Raw genomic sequence first — 18,071 nt, forward strand, 5'->3', positions numbered from 1 at the left:
AGGATTTCACAGCATCTGCACTGATCCAATTTATTTCTGCCCTGAGTAACACATAGGTTAGGTGGAATTTCGTCAGCTAATTAGCCATGGACAGGTCCTACCTTCAGCATATGCTCAAACACGGAGCACTGCTGGTGTTAAGTGGGACGTTTTCATGCGTCGCTTTAGGAAATGTGAACCAGGAAGACAGAACGAATCCGAGATTGAAGGCTTAGCACTGCACTCTGCTCCCTGTGAAAATATACACTAAGGAAGAGAGACTTGGCAGTTTCTACTTCCTTTACCACCCATGAGCTAAGCAGAATGAACCCAAAGCTGCTCTCTACACCCTACACACTCATGATGCAACTACTGCCTGAGGAATCTGGTTGCAAAGCAATCGGGCAACAGACTTTACTACTTTACCTGGATTCACGAGATTCATCATCCGAACTGCTTGTCCTTGTAAGCGTTCACACCTGTGGGCCACTGAACCTGACTGCATGTGTTTGGAAGGTGGGAGAAAGCTGGAGAACCCGGAGAGAAAACATGTTAGGACAGATGCATGGAACTTAGAAACAGGACAAGTCATCTGAATGTTACAGAACAAAAAGCTACACTTGTCACATTTGTGAAAGAGTCCCAAAACCACTAACATTGAAAAATAATTTATTTCAGAAATGTACTGTGATCATATATCCATTCAGATTCAGCATAATGTCGCGTACAATGAAATCACCCCACGGAAAAAAAAGGATGATACATTTTTCTTTTTGAGCTATGGAAACTAGGAACACACCACTGATTCTTCACTATAGCATCATGAGTGCACCTGGCAGGTGGCTCGGACTGAGCCAAGCCTGGCGGCAGGTTTAGTTTCTGCAAGACAATCGCTTTATATCCAGACGGACAGTGAGTGATCTGTAAAGCTTACGCACGAGAAGTGTAGACTCACTCACATCCGCACACTAGCATCCGAGACAGCACAGTCACACCTGAACAGTACACAGTGGCTGATTACAGACAGGGGAGGAGGCGGGCGGACCGATGACATCATCTCCTGACGTCACTGCTCCACGATAGTGACGTAGCGAGGCAGGAAACAGGAGAAAACATCCCATTCACGTCTTATTAAAACCACACAGTTTCAGCAGGGCCCACGTGACGCCCCCGTCCCCCCCGACCGCTTCAGACAGGTTCAGTGCTCACAGCGTGTAGAATCAGACCAGTGTGTTTAGGCGTGAGCGAGCAAAACGGGGGGAAACGTGGAGCGTGTCAGGATAAAAAGAAGGCTCTCGAGGCGCGAGTCCAGCCGTTATCGATGCCCGTCAGCAGTCATTGCAACCGGTGCCAGATATTATAAATAAGTGTTCCTATATGAAGGCATCTTTGATCCACTGTAACACACTCACAAAAACACTTAAACGCCTTCACTGTGACACATATACACTCCTACTGTATATATCTGCAGATTCCTTCAGGCTCAGCACAGCCACTGACCCGGCAGCCACAGCCGAGCGCTGCTGGAGACCCCAGAGCCGTGTCCAACGAGACGCATGATTGTTTCCTCCTAACTCCTCTGGCAAACACATTAGAATTTGGTGTTTTGGCTTGAGCATGACATCCACATCTGTCTTTAATTGCTTCCTCTTTTGTTTTTACATCCAGCTCATCCAACCCAAACTAACACTTGTCCTTTCATTTCCTCTATATGGCTCCATCATGTTGTTATATCCGTGTCCATCAATGCAAAGTCTGCACTGACTTCATTTTGTGGCTAGGTACATCTACTATATACTGTATATATTTTTATATGTGTGTGTGTTTTCAAAGGTTTCTATGACTTTGTACAGAATCAAAAAAAGATTTTTCCATTTTTGTCTGTTTTTCCAGAAGAAATAGAGAAAAAAACAAGAAAATGTCATGCAAAAAGTTCAAATAGCAAAATAAAAGCGAATAGATGCTGCAGAGAGTACTGAAAGTCTACACTGGCACACTTCCACACATCAGACAATAAAAGGCTCCAAAAAGTCTCCGTGTTGTTCCGCACGCACCCAGGCTGACGAGGAGAAAAGAAATGAAAAGAAAGGCATAGATGACTCGATTGCACTGGCTGCATGTTACGCAATGCTATGTTCTCCTTCAACGCAAGCTGGGTAGATATTTCCAGAAATGTTTAGATGTCATTTTCAGCATTTTCACACAAAGGAAGAGAATCCAGCTATTGGGGCCCGGGAGCCTGGAGCGAGGCTGCTGGGGGGCCTGTAGAGGGTGCTGTGCTGGCTGGGGGGGTTGGAGCTCTGCTGACAGGGGGTGGGAGTCCGACTGCCCTTGGGTCTAAACAGGCTGCCCTGGCCCTGGGGCTGGCCCTGGGGCTGGCCCTGGCCCTGGGCCTGCTGCGGCTGGGGGCTGGGGGAACTGAGCTGGGGTGGCAGCGGAGGTAGAGGCGGCAGCGGCGGTGGGGCACAGTGATCCGGGTCGCCCGACTCGGACTCGGTGTAGCTGTAGGCCTGCGCTCGGGAGATGCCTTTCTGCTGGCGGCGCCAGGAGTTGTAATAGGTGGGGTCGCTTATGTAGTGGTTGACGAAGGAGTGGGTCTTCTGCCGGTTGGGGTCCACCTCGTATTCGCTGTCGCTACCCTGAAGGAGACAGCACAAGAACAAACACTGAGTGGGCAGGGCGGCGATCTGACGCTTTCCATGAAGAGCAGTTAGAGATGCTGAGGCTCTAAATGTAAATGACCATGAGGTTATTGCATTAATCTGGCATCGGTACACCAGTCACCCATGTCTGGCCAAAACACACACATGCTCACAAACTCACATGTACCAAACAGCACGAGTACGCATGGACACCAACGAAGCTGAAAGCATGACGATGGAGGGATGACACGGCTCTGAAGCGTGCATGGGAAACGGAGCATCGGCACAAGACGGGTAATAATCTCTACTGGGCTTGTTTCCACAGTGTAGCACATAAAGCCCGATGGGAATCAAAGGAGAGGATTGGATGGGGCTCGCTATAGGAACCAACCAGCTATCAGGCTACAGACATTGAAAGCAGGCAGCCACAGGAACCTCACCAAATGCAGTGGAAGTGTATGTAGGCCACCTGTCCCATATGAAAACACCAGCGCCTCCTATGGGTGAACAAAACAATGGGTTTTACAGAACATCACCATAACAGAAGGATCCAAATGGCCCAGTCATGATGATGACGGTGTACAGATTCTGTCGTGTGTGAAGAATGAGAAAAACATAAAGAAAACACAACATATTAGAAAAGTTTGCAGAAAAGAAAGTTTGGGAAGGAAGTTTGTCTTCACGTTTGAGTTCTGCTCATCTGTAGAGAAATGATAACAACGTGGACACTCTCATTACTGGGATGGAGACGATATTGTATTCATGTCAAGCAACGCCAAGTAATCTGATCGCTGAATGGTGCGCAGCCATTTCTCACAGCCATGACTTCAAGCTGCCACTAGTTCACATAGGCCTGATTAATCACCGGGCGGCCGCGTATTAATGAGCAGTCGGCAGCGTAACGACGCCCATCACTGACCGTCCAATGGTCTTTGTTCTCTCGTCATATTACCGGTTTTAAACAGGAACAGGCTGCCGGGCGACAGCCCACAGCACATATGTGATGCATATGGTGGTGGGCTCGCGTTTCAGGTCTCCCTGCACACGCAGGCTCCTTCATGTCAGCGGCGTCTGTAAACGTCCAAACAGAGGACGTCTGAATTCAGCCGAAAAGAAACAGACCTGCTTTTTTAACCTCTTTCATTCTAAACAAAAGGAACGCGATCGCCTTTCGAACGAGCGAATCGAAAGCAGACACTGTTTATCACGTCATTATCCGAGGACGATCACATTGATTCTGCAGCGTTCCTGGAATAAACAAGGCCCGTTCGTGACGGATGCAGAGGAGGTGGTGTTTCCTGGCTGCTGGTGGCTGAGTGGCTTCCACAGTATGACCTCACGCTCAGCATGAACACTGAGGTGAGAAGCAGAGCAGCAGTGGTGCAGCTTCATGGAGCTCGGCTGCAGACAAGGCCAGTCTGTTCACTCAGCCTCCATCTTTTACAGAAACGAGTCGAGGAAGCATTTGAGAAACCTACTGTTGAAATGCTTGAGAGATGCAGCTCTGGGGCGAAGCTGATCCTGCGTCTGCTCATTACAAGCTAATTAGCAGGGCTGAATGCTGAGAAGGAAACACACTTTAGGCGAGAAATGCAGCATTGCACCTCAGCCTCCAGGGAACCATCATCATGTTTATGCAAGGGTAGGTGTAAGACAGCCACACACCAGCCTGCAAGTGTCAATTATTAAGCCCTGCTTCCATCATTATGATGTTAAATTAGCCGAAAAAGGATTAAGAGAGCGTCCAATTAACGAGGGGGAAAACCTCTTGACAGTGGTTTATTTCATCATCGGCTTAATAAAGTTGTCCTGTGTTTCCTGCTTACAGACGCTAATAATGTAGGAATACGCTGTCATTGTAGATGGAGTTTAAATTACTCTCGCACTTTTTCCATTTATGCCCAAATGTGCTACGTTAAGCACCTCACATTTCTCTGGTGCTTTGCAAGATGATGTGAATTTCACTGTCCTGTGGCACAAATGGAACAACAATCTGCCGAATGTGTTCATTCAAACAACAGGTCTTTGTCCTCTGGTTATGGATTATTGCAGAGAGGAGGGGGGTGATTGCATGAACGCAGCAGGGGTCCAGAGAGACAATAACAGTATATGTGGGGCTAAAGGGGGTCAACAACGTCCGGGACCTTCAGCGTACATGTTTGGGGGTTGGGCAGAGGATGCCACAGTCATAACTGGAGCTGGAGCCAGGCTTTTGTGAACATAAACATTCTTAAGGTCCTTGTTTCACTCAGCCCACCATTCGGTCTCTGTTTACACATGCCATAAAATAGAATCTAATCTAATAGTGGTAATGTAGGTTGTGACAAAAGCCTTTCAACTGGTGAGGCCATCTAAACATCACAGAACTCTCAGTTGAGTCTGAGCCAAACAAGTTACAGTAGCCGAAGTAGCAACGGGGTGGACAAAGAGAGGAAGATCGGAAGGAGAGGAAAACAAAGGGAAGGGTGTGATAGAAAGCAGACATTCTCCTCCTCAGGGACCCTGCTCTGCCCAGGGAGCATAATCTGACTCCGAAATGAGATCATCTGTCTTCAGCTGGTTTCAGCCTTAAACGACAAACAAAGACAGTGTCACAGAGACGAGGCTGGGAGATGAGAAAGCCTCCATTCTAAAGGGAAGAAGTCGATACCTGCGGGGGGGAGGCAGAGGCCTATTGAGCAGTGACGGGGCCTCGTCGCCCCGCCAAGTCAATGCGAGCTTCCTGCAAATCCCCTCTTGAGGAGGAGTACAATAGTCAACTTCTACCTGCTGGGTGAGGCCCAGGGGATGAAAGAGGACAGAAAGCACAATGTCATGCTGATAGCGCGGCGTTATCCGCTCAATAAAACTTCAAAGAGCATTCCTGGCGTGTGAAGGAAGGCCACTAGGTGCTGATAGGCTGCCTGCGAGAGCTACGCGGTGGAGCCGAGCCGAGTCCTGGAAACAGGACGGCTTCTGTGTCTTACTGCTGCTGCATTAGGGCCCAGTTTGACAACACAACACAACACACAGCGAACGGCTGATATGTCAGACGAGCGATGACACGTCAAATGTTTAATTTGAGGGGGTGTGATTGTGTTTTGACAGCTCCTGTCTATAGGGAGACTTCCATTTGATCTGGGCTTTGAGGCCAGGTGGGGAGAGATTTCTGTCTCTGGAATTCTCACTATCTGAAATTTGGGAAATGAAATGTAAAGAATTCATAGATGAAAGAAAACATCGACTCCCCCTCAACGCTTTCAAGTGACTGGGATGAAAACCAGAAGGCGAGATTGTTCATGCTGGGGGGGGGGGGGGGGGGGTAACGTAGGCAAAAGTAGGACCAGCTTTAGGGGAACACACACACACACACACACACACACACACACACACACACACACACACACACACACACACACACACACACACACACACAGAATTAAAAAGACTAAAGTCTTAGACATAACGTTGGTCACAACACACAAATCAATGCAGAGAGGACACAGACGGAGAGAAAGGCACAGGGTATTGATTCCGCTCGCTCAGTTGGCAGCTAGTTACGCATTCTCACAATAGCTGTTTGTCATCCATTTCGCCTGAAATAACCACAGATTCCAAAGCTGAGTTACTGACGTGAGGAGCAATCCAGCGCTCAGGTGAGCGTCTGCACCCGCGTGTTACTGGCCAAATGCATTCAGGGCAATGACACTATGTGGGCAGTGTGTGAACTGACACAAACTCTGCAGCCAACAAAGCAAAACCGAATTCCTGAGGAATTCAGGAAGATGACAGTGTGCACACACAGGTACGAACGCACAACAAACACTCACGTTACGCAGACAGATACTGAACAAAGAGAGAGCGTGGAGCACAGACGGACGGACAGCGGCTGCTACTGCACCTGCGAGTCGGAGATTTCCGATGGCTTCTCGGTCAGACTGCTGCTCTCTGCGGGGATCAGGTCATTGTACTTTGTGCTGACATCTTCGTCTGAATAGTGGAGGCTGCCTGGACTGGGCCTGGGAGGAGACCTGGAGGAGGAAGAAGCAACGTGTCAGCGGACGTCAGCCAGGCTTTGTTTATGCTTTGAACGAGTCAAGGTATTACTTACAGATTTAAAACAAGGCTCCTGCACGTATACTGTACTATAACTGCCTGTGTGCGTAGCGGTTTGCTGAGAATCATGGGACACTCATGGGATAACGGCCTCCTGCTATGAATAAATCACCGTGACTCCGTCTTCACTGTGGGCTGAGGAATGTCAAACCAACGGGCCCTTGTGACTAAATTATCAGCTCGTCTCTTGCCGGGCTTAGGAGCTCATCAAACCCTCAGCAGCCTGAGGCGTGGATTAAAACTGATCAAATGTGTCATTAAGGTTTAGAGCGTGAGCGACGTCAGAGGAAGCAGGCGTTGGTGAAGCTGAAAGCTGCTGCGGTCCCGTCTCGTCAGTGCTCAGACTGTCTCCAGTCCGGCTGAACAAACGGCCCAGTGTTGCTGCTGATTGGGGCTGGTTTGGCTCAGGACACAGGGCCGCGCTGGCTGCTGCTGAGTCCAGACCACAGAGAGTCAGCCGCCAGCGGAGCTGCTGTAGCACAAGCATCCGCACACATTTCCAAACAAATATGCATATCGACGGCATTTCAGTAACTGTGGCTGAATTCCAGGAGTTTTCACAGGGGGTGGTGTGGACGAAATGGAAAAGTCCACAGGGAAATCGCTAAGCAAGCTGTAATTAAATTACTCAATGAGTTATATTAAAGTAGATTAGAGTTAATTGACTTAAGTGGAGTGGAGGAGGGAAACGCGTGCAGCACAGAGCTGCTCATACACAACTCGGGTGATGTCTGTGTGTGTTGTTGCAGATCGAGCATCTTGAGCTCTGCTGCTGACGAACGCTTCTCTGAGGCTTCAAACTGGGCAAATAGTAATTAAAAAATGTCACTTTGAAGAACTAGCCTCATTATCAGCACATGAACAGATTATTAGAAAAAGACAAAACACAAAATTAACAAGGATAGAAATTTGTGGAAGGACGTGTTTACTGGTGCACAGTATAAACTGTCTAACACTTAGGAAAATATTTTTGTCATATTTTGTAAAAATAATGGCCAAAAAGACTTCTGTGAAAATAATTACAGGAACTTGGAGGCGGTGGGAAATCCCAAGTTAAGACAAGTGGATGAAATGAAAAGCAGGGAGAGAAACATTGAAATCTGACCAGGCGGCCAAACAGCTGTGCTCCTTTAGATGTTTAGATGAAAATCATAGAGGACACAGGTGAGATTAAGGTGCACAGACTCATGCAGGTGGTTTGAATGTCGTGGGTGTAATGGTTTATAATTTATAGTCTCGCGTGCTTATTTGAACCAATCGGAGCAGGACAAAGTCAGCGGTGGAAGTTCACAGCTGCACAAACGGTCCGAGCATCGTCCCTAATGTTGGCAGCAGCAGCTGGAAGACTTCAGCCAACCAAGTCCTGATCGCATCAAGCTAAGTCCTCCCATCATCCCTTTTCCTGCAGCACCTAAACGCATCCTGACGTTCGAGTGTTGTTCCACCAGATGCATTTTTTCCTAAGACGCAGTCCAACCCACAAAACATCACAGGCACAACTTAATCACATGGCTGAATTCCTCTCTGAGTCCCCTAACCTTTAGCGACGTGCTCTCCTCAGCAGACTGTGCAGCGAGTCCTCTCGTAACGCAGTCAAACAAAGAGCTGGAGCCGAGGCGAGCCAGCGCTGTTGTGAGCCCGTTGGGACATTATGATAAACTGCCTGTTTAAAAACATTGAGCAGGAGCGGCCGGCTCTCGGCCCGTCTCCTTGACTCTCGCACTGTGGAGGGAGGCCTAAATTATTTATCAGCTCTCTCGCGTCGATAGAGAAGGTCCACTTAATCCTCTGGTGACAAAACTCAGTCAGCGGAGGAGAAATGAGAGCTGGGGGGGAGTGTAATCAAAGCTGCCCCCAAGTCTTTACTCATTATCAAGCAGGAGCCATTACTGCGTCTTAAGTGAGCAGGAGCTCCGTCACATCAACTTTATCTGTTGTACTACGTCTACTAGAACGTGCATCTGTGTAACAGACTGTCCTTAAGATGGAACAGGAAGCTCATCAAACAAGGACCTGCACATATTTCATATTTCGCTGCTGCCACTGACCTGGTGTAGACGCCGTTCTTGCGGCAGAAGGAGTTTTTGACAGAGAGGCGCCGGTTGTTGAGCTCCAGGGCGGGGAAGCGGCCCTCATCCAGGCTCACCATGTCTCCGTGAGTCAGGGCGTTGCAATTGGAGTTGTTACCTGGACGTCCAGAGACAGAACGGACAGACAGGTCAGAGGCTGGGAGGGTTATGGGCTGAACAGGACGGCTCCAGGCAGAGAGAAACCACTGCGCGTCCACGTTGGATGTAAGGATCAGCAGGATCAACACGCGGCTCCTGTGTGTGTGTGTGTGTGTGTGTGTGTGTGTGTGTGTGTGTGTGTGTGTGTGTGTGTGTGTGTGCTCACTGCCAGGGGTGTTAATTAGCGAGGTTATCTGCTGCCCTCCACTTCCAGTGGTATTTCATTAAGTGGACTACTGGCTTAGATTTAGTTTGAACAGACACATTTGAAAGAGTTATTGATCTTCTTGTCTGAGCAAATCAGCCTAATTCCCACAATGTTTGACTCAAATCAAAGTCTTAGTCTGTAGCTTTTGTTGTTTTCCAATGTAAGAGACACTCATACAGAAATAATGAGAGTCAGACGCACGTTTGAAGTTTTAGCTGCAGATGGACTGAAATTCTACATATTCCATTACAGGATGTGCAGTATATTAATACAGAACGGAGAAATGTGATGAGAGCTTCACTGACACAACATTTCCCTTGAGTATGAGTTTAATGCCAACACGCGGTGGAGTTTGACAGCCTGGCGTTTCTCCCTGTGCTCACACACCCACAGACTCGTTCCTCTCTCCTCGGCTGCTGTTGGCCAGATTAAGCGCTTGTGGTGTTACAGGTTACAAACACTCTGGGTCTAGAGAGTTACGAGGCGTCGCTCTTGTCCGCGGCTACTCCTCGACTACTTCGGGTCAATTGGTGGTTACGCAAACACAAAGAATGAGAGAAACCACAGGGAGGTTCCAGCGGGCGGTGCCAGGATCTTAGAGGGATACGGAGGCTTTCAGAGCGTCTTTGTGCTGGAGTGAGAAGGAACCGCTTGTTTTTCCACTGTCAGTCAGAAAGATGGGCAGTGACCCGCAGGGACCCCCCCCCCACACCCCCCCGCCTGGCAGCTAAAGAGCTGAGCTGAGGGAAATACCCGCTGATGTCAGAGCTGCGCTGAATGGACAAGTGTGCCCCCTACTCCTGCTCCTCCACTCCGCCGCTTTGTTCCCATGGCACTCGTTCAATTATCCGATTCATTCAAAATCAGGACACGCTGCTTTGGAAAACAGTTACATCAGGTTCACTGCTCCGTACTTGAAAAGGGAACCATAAAAGCTCCTTATGAAGCCGTTTCGTTTCTCCCTCTCACCTGACTCAGACTTCTTGGCGTACTTCTTGCTCTGGCCTCTGATGATGAGGATGAAGACGAGCAGCAGGATGAAGATGAGCCCCACCAGCGCCACCACCACCAGGAACCACCACTCCTCGTAGAACGGTGTGACTTTTTGAGCTGGGCAAAACAGTAAATTGGAATTCACGCTTGTTACAAACAGCTCCCCGCATTTCTGTGATGTTCAAACGACCTTAGGGAATTTTAATTTATTCTGGAAATTAATATAAATTTAAATGTCTGCTAAGCAGTACATAAAAGCTCACCAGATATAGAAGGAGAGGGAAGACTGGGAGAGCCGTAGCCGTAGTCGTTTACTCCGATTACCCGGAAGTCATAGCTGACCCCTTGTTTCAGCATGTCCACGTTGAATGTGTGTGACGTCGCCTCCTTGGGGATGTCCTTGATTAAGATATCCCACAGACCCTCATCTGTTACAGAACAGAAGTAGGTTTGGATCAGGAGAAACTGCAAAAGGTGATAAAACATTGATGCAATATGTCCTCGTTAACAGGTTGTTGGATATCAGGTTCTGCTCTGGCTGGCAGCTCCGAGTGAGTCGGAATTATTAAACAATCCATCAGTTTCACTTGTTCTGCAACCGAATCTACCCCCTAAACAGTGGCACAGCCATATTTCACGTTAAGCAGATGACTTCCTGCCAGGGAACATTTATTACACATAGCTTCATGCAAACACAACTGTACATTTGAGGTAAACAAATATAAACCGGTGATACCAAGGAGGCGTCTGGAGATATAAGAGAGTGGGACAGCTGTGTGGGATTCATCGTCTCTGGATTTAACTTCTGTGAGACATTTATCATCCTTGGTCATGCTCCTTAAAATGTACAATCAAGCATCCTCCTCAGTTTCCCCTTCTAACACGTCCCTGCCTGGGAGTCACCCTCTCCACCTCTCCAGAGCCTGTCAATCACGACGGAAACCCGATGCCAGTCATATCAACCGCCGCAGCCCGATCAATAACCCATTAAAATACCAGAGGCACAGACTGTGGGGCAGCAGATGTTGGCATCCTACACAGCTTTGCTTAATCAGACTGTCAAGGAGGCCAACACAAGGTGAGGTCTACACGGTCCTGGTGCTTATCTGACAGCTGAGGCTCCCACCTGAAGGCCTGGCCTCAATGACATAGCGTGTGATGGGAGCACGGCCTGGGTCCCCGCTGGTCCAGTGGATGGTCAGAGCAGAAGTGTATCGCGTGATGAAGGGCTCTCCAGGGGGTCCCGGAGCTCCTGAGAAAGAATCAAAAAAGTCTTAAAGAAAGCACGAAAAAAGGAAGAAGCTGAAGCGGGTGGGTTCTCCCACCTTCCCCTGGACCCGTGGTGATGTTGGCCTCCACCTCCGGACCGTAGATGAAGGTCTTGGCCCGGATGCGGAAGTTGTACGTCACCCCATCGGCCAGATCTCGTAGCTTCAACCACAGGGGGCCGATGCCCTTCACATCCACCGTCACTGTCTTACTGACGCCTGGGGGGGAGGGGGAGTGGAGACAGTCGGCACAGGCCACGGAAGGCTCTAGACAAACACACCACATTTAAAGCCAGGCAATGTGAGAGCACTCATCACAGGCAGACTCACACAAACGCAGAGATGGGATCATTAGTGGGGAATATGTTTGCATTTGGGCAATGGCGGCATAGCTTAGCGACCTAGCAGCGAGGCCGGCAGCCATTTTGGGGCAGGGACGAGCGCTTACCCTCGACGGGCGTGCACGGCTCGTAGACCAGACGGTAGCCCTCTATGATGCCGTTGGGGAAGGTCGGCTCGCCCCAGGACACGTTGACCGAGGTGGTGGTGAGCTCGCTGAAATGAATGAAGCTGGGAGCACTGGGCGCTGGAACACACAGGGGTCAGAGGTCAGAGGGGGCAGCAGTCAGCGTCAGTAACCAGGTCTGTGTGAGACAAAGCGGCTGCTGCTTCAAGCCAAGTTTCAGCGAGGCGACTTCCTGCAGGAACTCGTTATCATCTGATTACTTTGAAACCCTGACATCTACAGCTGAGGTGTCACCGCGACAGTCTGGATCTGAAGGCGCTTCTTTTGTGCATGTGTCGATTCATTTCCACCAAGCGGGTGGAGACGTCTGCTGCCGGTCACGGTCAAGTTGTTGGTGGAGGAGCTGGAGGAGGTGCTTTTGCTATTAACGTGTCCTTTAAGGTTGAGGGGCCACGGATCGCTTTAAACGAGTGTCTGACCTGAATCAAGGAGGAGGCAGCGTGAGGGAACGCTTTAAAACACACAGACGCAGGGAACGACTCAGCGCAGGTTTACTGATCGGGAACTTATGCTCCGTGTGTCGCCTGGCAAGCTGACAGCACTGATTAGCATCATCCTCAGATCCGATTCATTCCTCATGGCTGACTCATCCACTTTGAGACAGTTCTCCAAACCAACATAAACACCAGCAGCAGAACGTAAATATGACAAATGAATGAACGCAGCTGTGCACGCTCTAATTTATCTGCTTTAGTCGTGTAATCCTATCACCTCGTTTGTCTTCAGCCTGTCGCCTTTTCTTACACTGCGTCTTCATCATACATTCATTTATATGAAAGGAAAATATTTGCTCGACTGTGGCGCTGGTCTGCTGTGCGTGAGGCTGTGTGAGGAGGCACCTGCTTGCTGCGTGCGGCCCCTGGTGGGGGGGCTGCGGGGTCCGTCCCCAGCCGCGTTGAACGGGGCCACGCTGATCATGTAGGTGGTGTAGCCGGTCAGGTTCTTCAGCTTGACCCCGCCTTCGGGCATGAACAGCGTCCGCAGCCGCTCCGTCTCGTTTTTACGCTGAAACTCCCAGAAGTAAACCTGCACGGGGCGAGACGGGCCTTAAGGACGGAGACGCGCGCTCACAGATGCTGAGGAGCGACTTAGCGCTTCAGTGTCTATAATCCTGGACCTATTTCAAAACTCCCTTAGGGGAAACGTGCAATTTCGTTTTATTCCCTGTAAATGTTTTCCTGAGCAACAACCTCTTATTACACGCCCCACTGGAACACATTCTTAGCTGAAAGTGTAAAAATATGCACTTTCATATCAAGTAGATGTGGTCTCCAGTGAAATATCAATATTTTAATATTTATAGGGGCCTAATGTAACAAAAGCCCACCTTGTAGCCCTGGATGTCCCCGTTCTGAGCGTCCACAGGGGGAGGGTCCCACGTCACATCCAGCTGCGTGGCGGTTGCAGACTGAATGGCCACGTTCTGAGGCGGGGCTGTCGGCACTGTGGGGTCACACATTCATCATCATCAGCTCTGCAGCCTACACACCGAGCTCTTGGCAGAACGCGTGCACACCTGCTTCTCCCACAAACACCTCCTGTGGAGCGCTGGCTGGCCCCTCGCCCACAGCGTTGTATATGCTCATCCGTATCTCGTAGCGCTTGTGTTTACTCAGCTCTGCGGTAGAAGGTAAATGTTAGCAGTGACACACACCAAGAGTAAACTACAAACTGTTTATTTTGCTGTCCTCTCTCCACTGCTGACGCCACTGACCCCCCAAAAGTCCCTGAACCCCTAAAGTATCACTCGCACACAAACAAAGACAGGATTCCTCACATCCCACCCTAAACACAGAGTTAAATGCAACCAGTGGAAGAAAGTCGAGGTAAATTGGTATAATTACAAATTACACTGTGTTATTTATGAAGGACTTGGTGATTATGTGGTTGCTAAACACTGTGTGGCCATCTGCGTTTGTAGAGGTTATCAAAATAAGCTGACACATGCAGTCCAAGCCGCCTCCACTGGCCTCAGTAGAAGCCTTTGTACCTGTACAACCTCAAAACAAGCAGCCAAATGTTTTGCCAATTTGCTCCTCGTGCATCATTCACGGCAGCACAGACGACATATGGTTGTCGTTGGCCATAATGAGCCTGGGCTCTGAGAACCACTGAGCGTGTGCTGTACTCACTGTCCAGCTCGTACTGGGTCAGGGTTGAGTCGCTCAGATTCTGGATGCTGTAGGGGGCTGTGGCCAAAGGAGAAACAGCAATTAAGAAATGACAGGGAGCTAGTGGAGAACTAATAGTTAGCTAATATTTCATCGCTGAGAAAAGCATCACTATTGTCAAAAAAGTGGCGCACAATCACTGTGATCATACGTTTGTGTGAGACCCGGAGTGAAAGCAAAATTACAGGCTACGTTGCAGCGAGCAGGAGAAACCGAGCGGTCTCTAAGTACATGTAATAATAGCCTGCAGCTGATAGCTACTGATGACAAGATGAAATGTTTTGCTGCGAAGTGTCAAGACCAGGGGGGAAATCTTAGGAAGGAAACAGGCCTTTGTGCAGGTTTTTACTCTGATGGATGTAACGGTGCCGCTGACACATTAAGACTGAGGAGGAATAATCAACCGTGACACAGGAGCGTAATTGTGTCAAAGTGCTTGGGAAGTGAAATGACGCCTCGCTCCCACTTTTCTGTGGCTGAATGAACTTTGACGAGCCGCAGGAATCCCTCACCGCTGAGCTCCGCCCAGGCCGACACGCTGCTGACGCTGTGGATGGAGTAGCTGCGGAGACGGTCGTACAGCAGCTCACGGTATCGAATGCGAAAGCCCAGCAGGATCCCGTTGATCTTCTCCTCAGACGGAGCCTGGAACAGAAGCCGCAAGAGCCGAGGTTCACGATCGGTTTCACCTGGTCTGAGTCGTCCTTGTGACATCACTGTCTGTAACAGCTCATCCACAGGTGAGTAACACAAAGAAATCCCCCACGGTTGAACATGAGAGAGCGGACCCCGAGGGGAGAGAGAAAATAAGCACTTCTCCATCCTTATAAAGTCTACAAGGGATCCTCATAAAAATAAAATTACGGCTGGGAGCCTTCTGTTTTCCTCTTTATGGCCGGTTAATTCAGGTGTGAGTGTGGGAGCGGCTGTTTTTTAAATCACACAGCGAATAAAGCAGGAGTATGTAAAAGTGAGTACAGGCCCGCGTCTTCTGATCACGCCGTCTCCTCTCACCTTCCAGCGAATCAGCACCGACGTGGTCGTGTGCGGCGTCACGGAGAGGATGGCGGGCGCTTCGTCCGGCGCTGAGGCGACACAAGCGAGAGATAAATGAGCTTAAGCCACCTGGAAATGTGCAGACGATGCAGATTTCACGGCAGCGGCGCACAATAGCTGCAGGAGGTCATCACTGTCAGATGAGTCAGGAGCAGTTAAAGGAGGACACAGATGGTGTGATCATGACATCACCGGCTGTCTCCCAACAAAAGGCCCATTCATGAAGACTCTCTGTGTGCAGGTGAAATCAGACCCAGCAGCGGTCGCATAAGAGGCGTTTGCGCGGCGCTCTTACCGTCCTGCAGAGTGGTAATCGCTTCGCTTTCCTCGCTGTACTCGCTGTCTCCTATGTCGTTGGTGGCTTTCACTCTGAACTGGTAGGACGTGAAGGGCTTCAGCCTTGGGGAGGGAGGCACAGCAGAGCACATCAATCCTAATGATAAACTACACCCCTGTACCTTAAACCTTTTAGGCTGCAGACATCAAAAGAGAAACTCAGTCTCTGAGGGAGCTACAAGCGTTTCAGAAAACTCAGGCAGCCTTCAAACTAAAGGCTGACTGCTGCCGAGGATCCGTCTCTCTCTGGTTGCTATAAATGGGATCAAAAAGCAGCTGGTTTCTACCCACCTGGACACGACGTAGGACGTGGCCTCGTGGTTGACGGAGGCGGAATGAACGGTCCAGTTGCTCTCTGGAAGCTCCCGGAGCTGCACGGTGTAGTAACGCACAGGGGACAGGCCGTCGCTGCCCGGCTCCCACGACAGCAGGACCTGACGGGCCTGAACGTCTTTCTGGGGAACCGTGGGGCGGCTGGTGGGCTGGGGACGAGCTGGAGGGAGGAATGGGGACGGAGAGGAGAAATGAAAAGGAAATAGATGTCAGCTAAAGATGGAAAAACAAGTCGGGGCTCATAAATGGCTCGGCTTATTGCTTTTGTTCACTCATAGTTGCATGTGATGAAGGAAAATGTGCAACTGTGATGAATGAAAAGTAGCTGAAAAATGAAAGTTGCAGAGTAAACAATCCGCGCGGCGCCTCGGGGGAAGCAGATGCACTGATTGGTTCTCACTCCTGCATCAGAGCGCTTCCGATAAACACCCACGGGGCACAAACAGCCCTTTAGAAGACGCGTCTGCTTACTGGACTGTTCAGTCGCAGGGCTGTCAGGGCCCAGCACCGTTTCCTACGAGCTGTGTCATTACTGGGATCACAGACTCAGAACCGCGCTTCCTGTTTGCTAATGATCACATCAGTCAGCTGAACGCCCTCAGAGAACGATTCCTCCTCCCGCAATCATCATCGCCTTTACCTCTTTTCTCCGTGGTGACGACCAGCGCCTCTGCAGCCTCTCCCCAGCCCTTCCTCGTCTGCGCCGTGATCCGGAACACGTAGATGGACTCCGGCTTGAGGTTGGTCACCGTGTACTGGCGAGCGCTGGGGCTCAGCACGTCCACTGTGGCCGTGTTGCTATTGGTGGAGTTGAGGTGGTATGTGATCTGGTAGGCTGCGGAAATGTCAGGGACACTGTGTCATCCGTAGCCGAGCGCTAAATTAAATCTGGGCAGAAAAAATGTATCCTAGCTATGTGGAGCATTTCTTTGTGCAAAGAGCGAAACACAAACTTTGTCTTGTCACACCAGCATCTGGTCCCACAAGCTGTGTACAACTATCTAAAATCAAACACACACCAGGACCCCCCCAAAGCAAAGCTGTAAAATAAACACCTGTCCAATCCATCAAGTGGAAAACTGTTTCTAAAATGATGAGTTAAGACTAGAACGCCAGCTGAGGGCATCATGGTCTGTTAGAGCTAAGAAGAATTATATATCACATAATTAATGATAGTGGAAGACACTGACATAGCTGCAAACGCTCTAAGCTGAAAGAAGCTGAAAGAATTATAGATAGAAGTGAGTGAGAAATGGAAACAAAGCCCGACACTACTAACCGAGGATGATCCCATTGGGCTGTGAGGGCGACTGCCAAATAAGACGGACCGAGGTGGTCCGCACCTCAGGGAACAGGATGCCCACTGGAGGCCCTGGAACTGGAGAGAAAGGGGTGTGAACACCAACGCTGACCCACTTTATTAGGTAAACACATCTAATTCAATCCATCACAGCCTGTGCAGAACTATAAAATGAGGTGGTGAATGAATCACAGCAAGCAAAACATCAGGACCACTGCATAATATAACTTGTCATTCCATCCCTACCATCATCCAGCGTCCTCTCCAGAATGGTCGGAGAACTGGGGCGTCCATCCCCGATCCTGGTGAAGGACAGAACCTGGATCTCATAGAGCACGTACTTCCCCAGACCAGTCAGCTGAACGCTGTGCGTGGCGTTTCCCTGCACGGTCCAGAAGTGGACGGCGCTGTCGGCGTCCTTCTCCTTGTAAACCACCTGATGCAGCGAGGAGAGAGGGAAGTAAGGGGACTTCTACACTTGCAGATGGTCACATTGTTAATGCATAGTGAAACACAGCCCAGAACTGACCTTGTAGCCCAGAATCAGACCGTTTCTGTCCGGCTCGGGAACTTCAAACCAGCGCACCAGGATGCTGCTGGAAGTGGTGGCAAAGGCCGACACGTTGGTGGGTCCAGAGGAGGGGACTGGAAGCAGAGAGCAGAGGTTTGTGATGGAGACTCAAGAACGTATTTGCTGTGCTTCCTGTGAGGATCAGCACCGGGGGCAGGGTGAGTGATCTGCTGCGGTTATATCATGTGTGTTTGCGCACAGATTCTTCTATCCTGCTCTAGCCTGCAGGTCTGGTGAAAACAAGGGCTCAAGAACTGGCCTTTTCTCCTCCCTGGCACTCGTCCCTGCATATAATGCACTGATTCCTAAGAATTTGCTGGGGTTAGAGGAAAAAAAGAGCAGAGGAATTTCACATTTGAGTCCAT

General features: G+C 49.8%; 1 protein-coding gene across 6 annotated transcripts in view; it reads right to left on the minus strand.

Moving 5' to 3' along the window:
• Positions 1–631: 631 nt before the first annotated feature.
• Positions 632–18,071, minus strand: part of sdk2b (sidekick cell adhesion molecule 2b) — a 137,896-nt gene continuing 120,456 nt past the window's right edge. For 3 of the 6 annotated variants that reach the window (XM_029134209.3, XM_055504252.1, XM_055504253.1), the window contains exons 26-46: positions 17,665–17,780; positions 17,382–17,571; positions 17,115–17,213; positions 16,476–16,670; positions 15,794–15,995; positions 15,462–15,565; positions 15,125–15,195; positions 14,623–14,755; positions 14,072–14,128; positions 13,456–13,557; positions 13,267–13,382; positions 12,779–12,965; positions 11,862–11,999; positions 11,471–11,680; positions 11,272–11,397; positions 10,409–10,573; positions 10,122–10,262; positions 8,765–8,903; positions 6,502–6,631; positions 3,062–3,118; positions 632–2,618 (exon numbers count right to left, since the gene is read on the minus strand). In XM_029134209.3, the coding sequence (XP_028990042.1) occupies positions 2,178–2,618; positions 3,062–3,118; positions 6,502–6,631; positions 8,765–8,903; positions 10,122–10,262; positions 10,409–10,573; positions 11,272–11,397; positions 11,471–11,680; positions 11,862–11,999; positions 12,779–12,965; positions 13,267–13,382; positions 13,456–13,557; positions 14,072–14,128; positions 14,623–14,755; positions 15,125–15,195; positions 15,462–15,565; positions 15,794–15,995; positions 16,476–16,670; positions 17,115–17,213; positions 17,382–17,571; positions 17,665–17,780 (3,119 nt within the window). In that variant the 3' untranslated portion in view covers positions 632–2,177. The remainder of the gene's footprint in view (positions 2,619–3,061; positions 3,119–6,501; positions 6,632–8,764; positions 8,904–10,121; positions 10,263–10,408; positions 10,574–11,271; positions 11,398–11,470; positions 11,681–11,861; positions 12,000–12,778; positions 12,966–13,266; positions 13,383–13,455; positions 13,558–14,071; positions 14,129–14,622; positions 14,756–15,124; positions 15,196–15,461; positions 15,566–15,793; positions 15,996–16,475; positions 16,671–17,114; positions 17,214–17,381; positions 17,572–17,664; positions 17,781–18,071) is intronic. The other 3 variants (XM_029134210.3, XM_029134212.3, XM_029134211.3) reach the window with 3 other exon arrangements.

The sequence above is a fragment of the Betta splendens genome, chromosome 19 (genome assembly GCF_900634795.4).
Source record: "Betta splendens chromosome 19, fBetSpl5.4, whole genome shotgun sequence".
Classification (NCBI taxonomy): domain Eukaryota; kingdom Metazoa; phylum Chordata; class Actinopteri; order Anabantiformes; family Osphronemidae; genus Betta; species Betta splendens.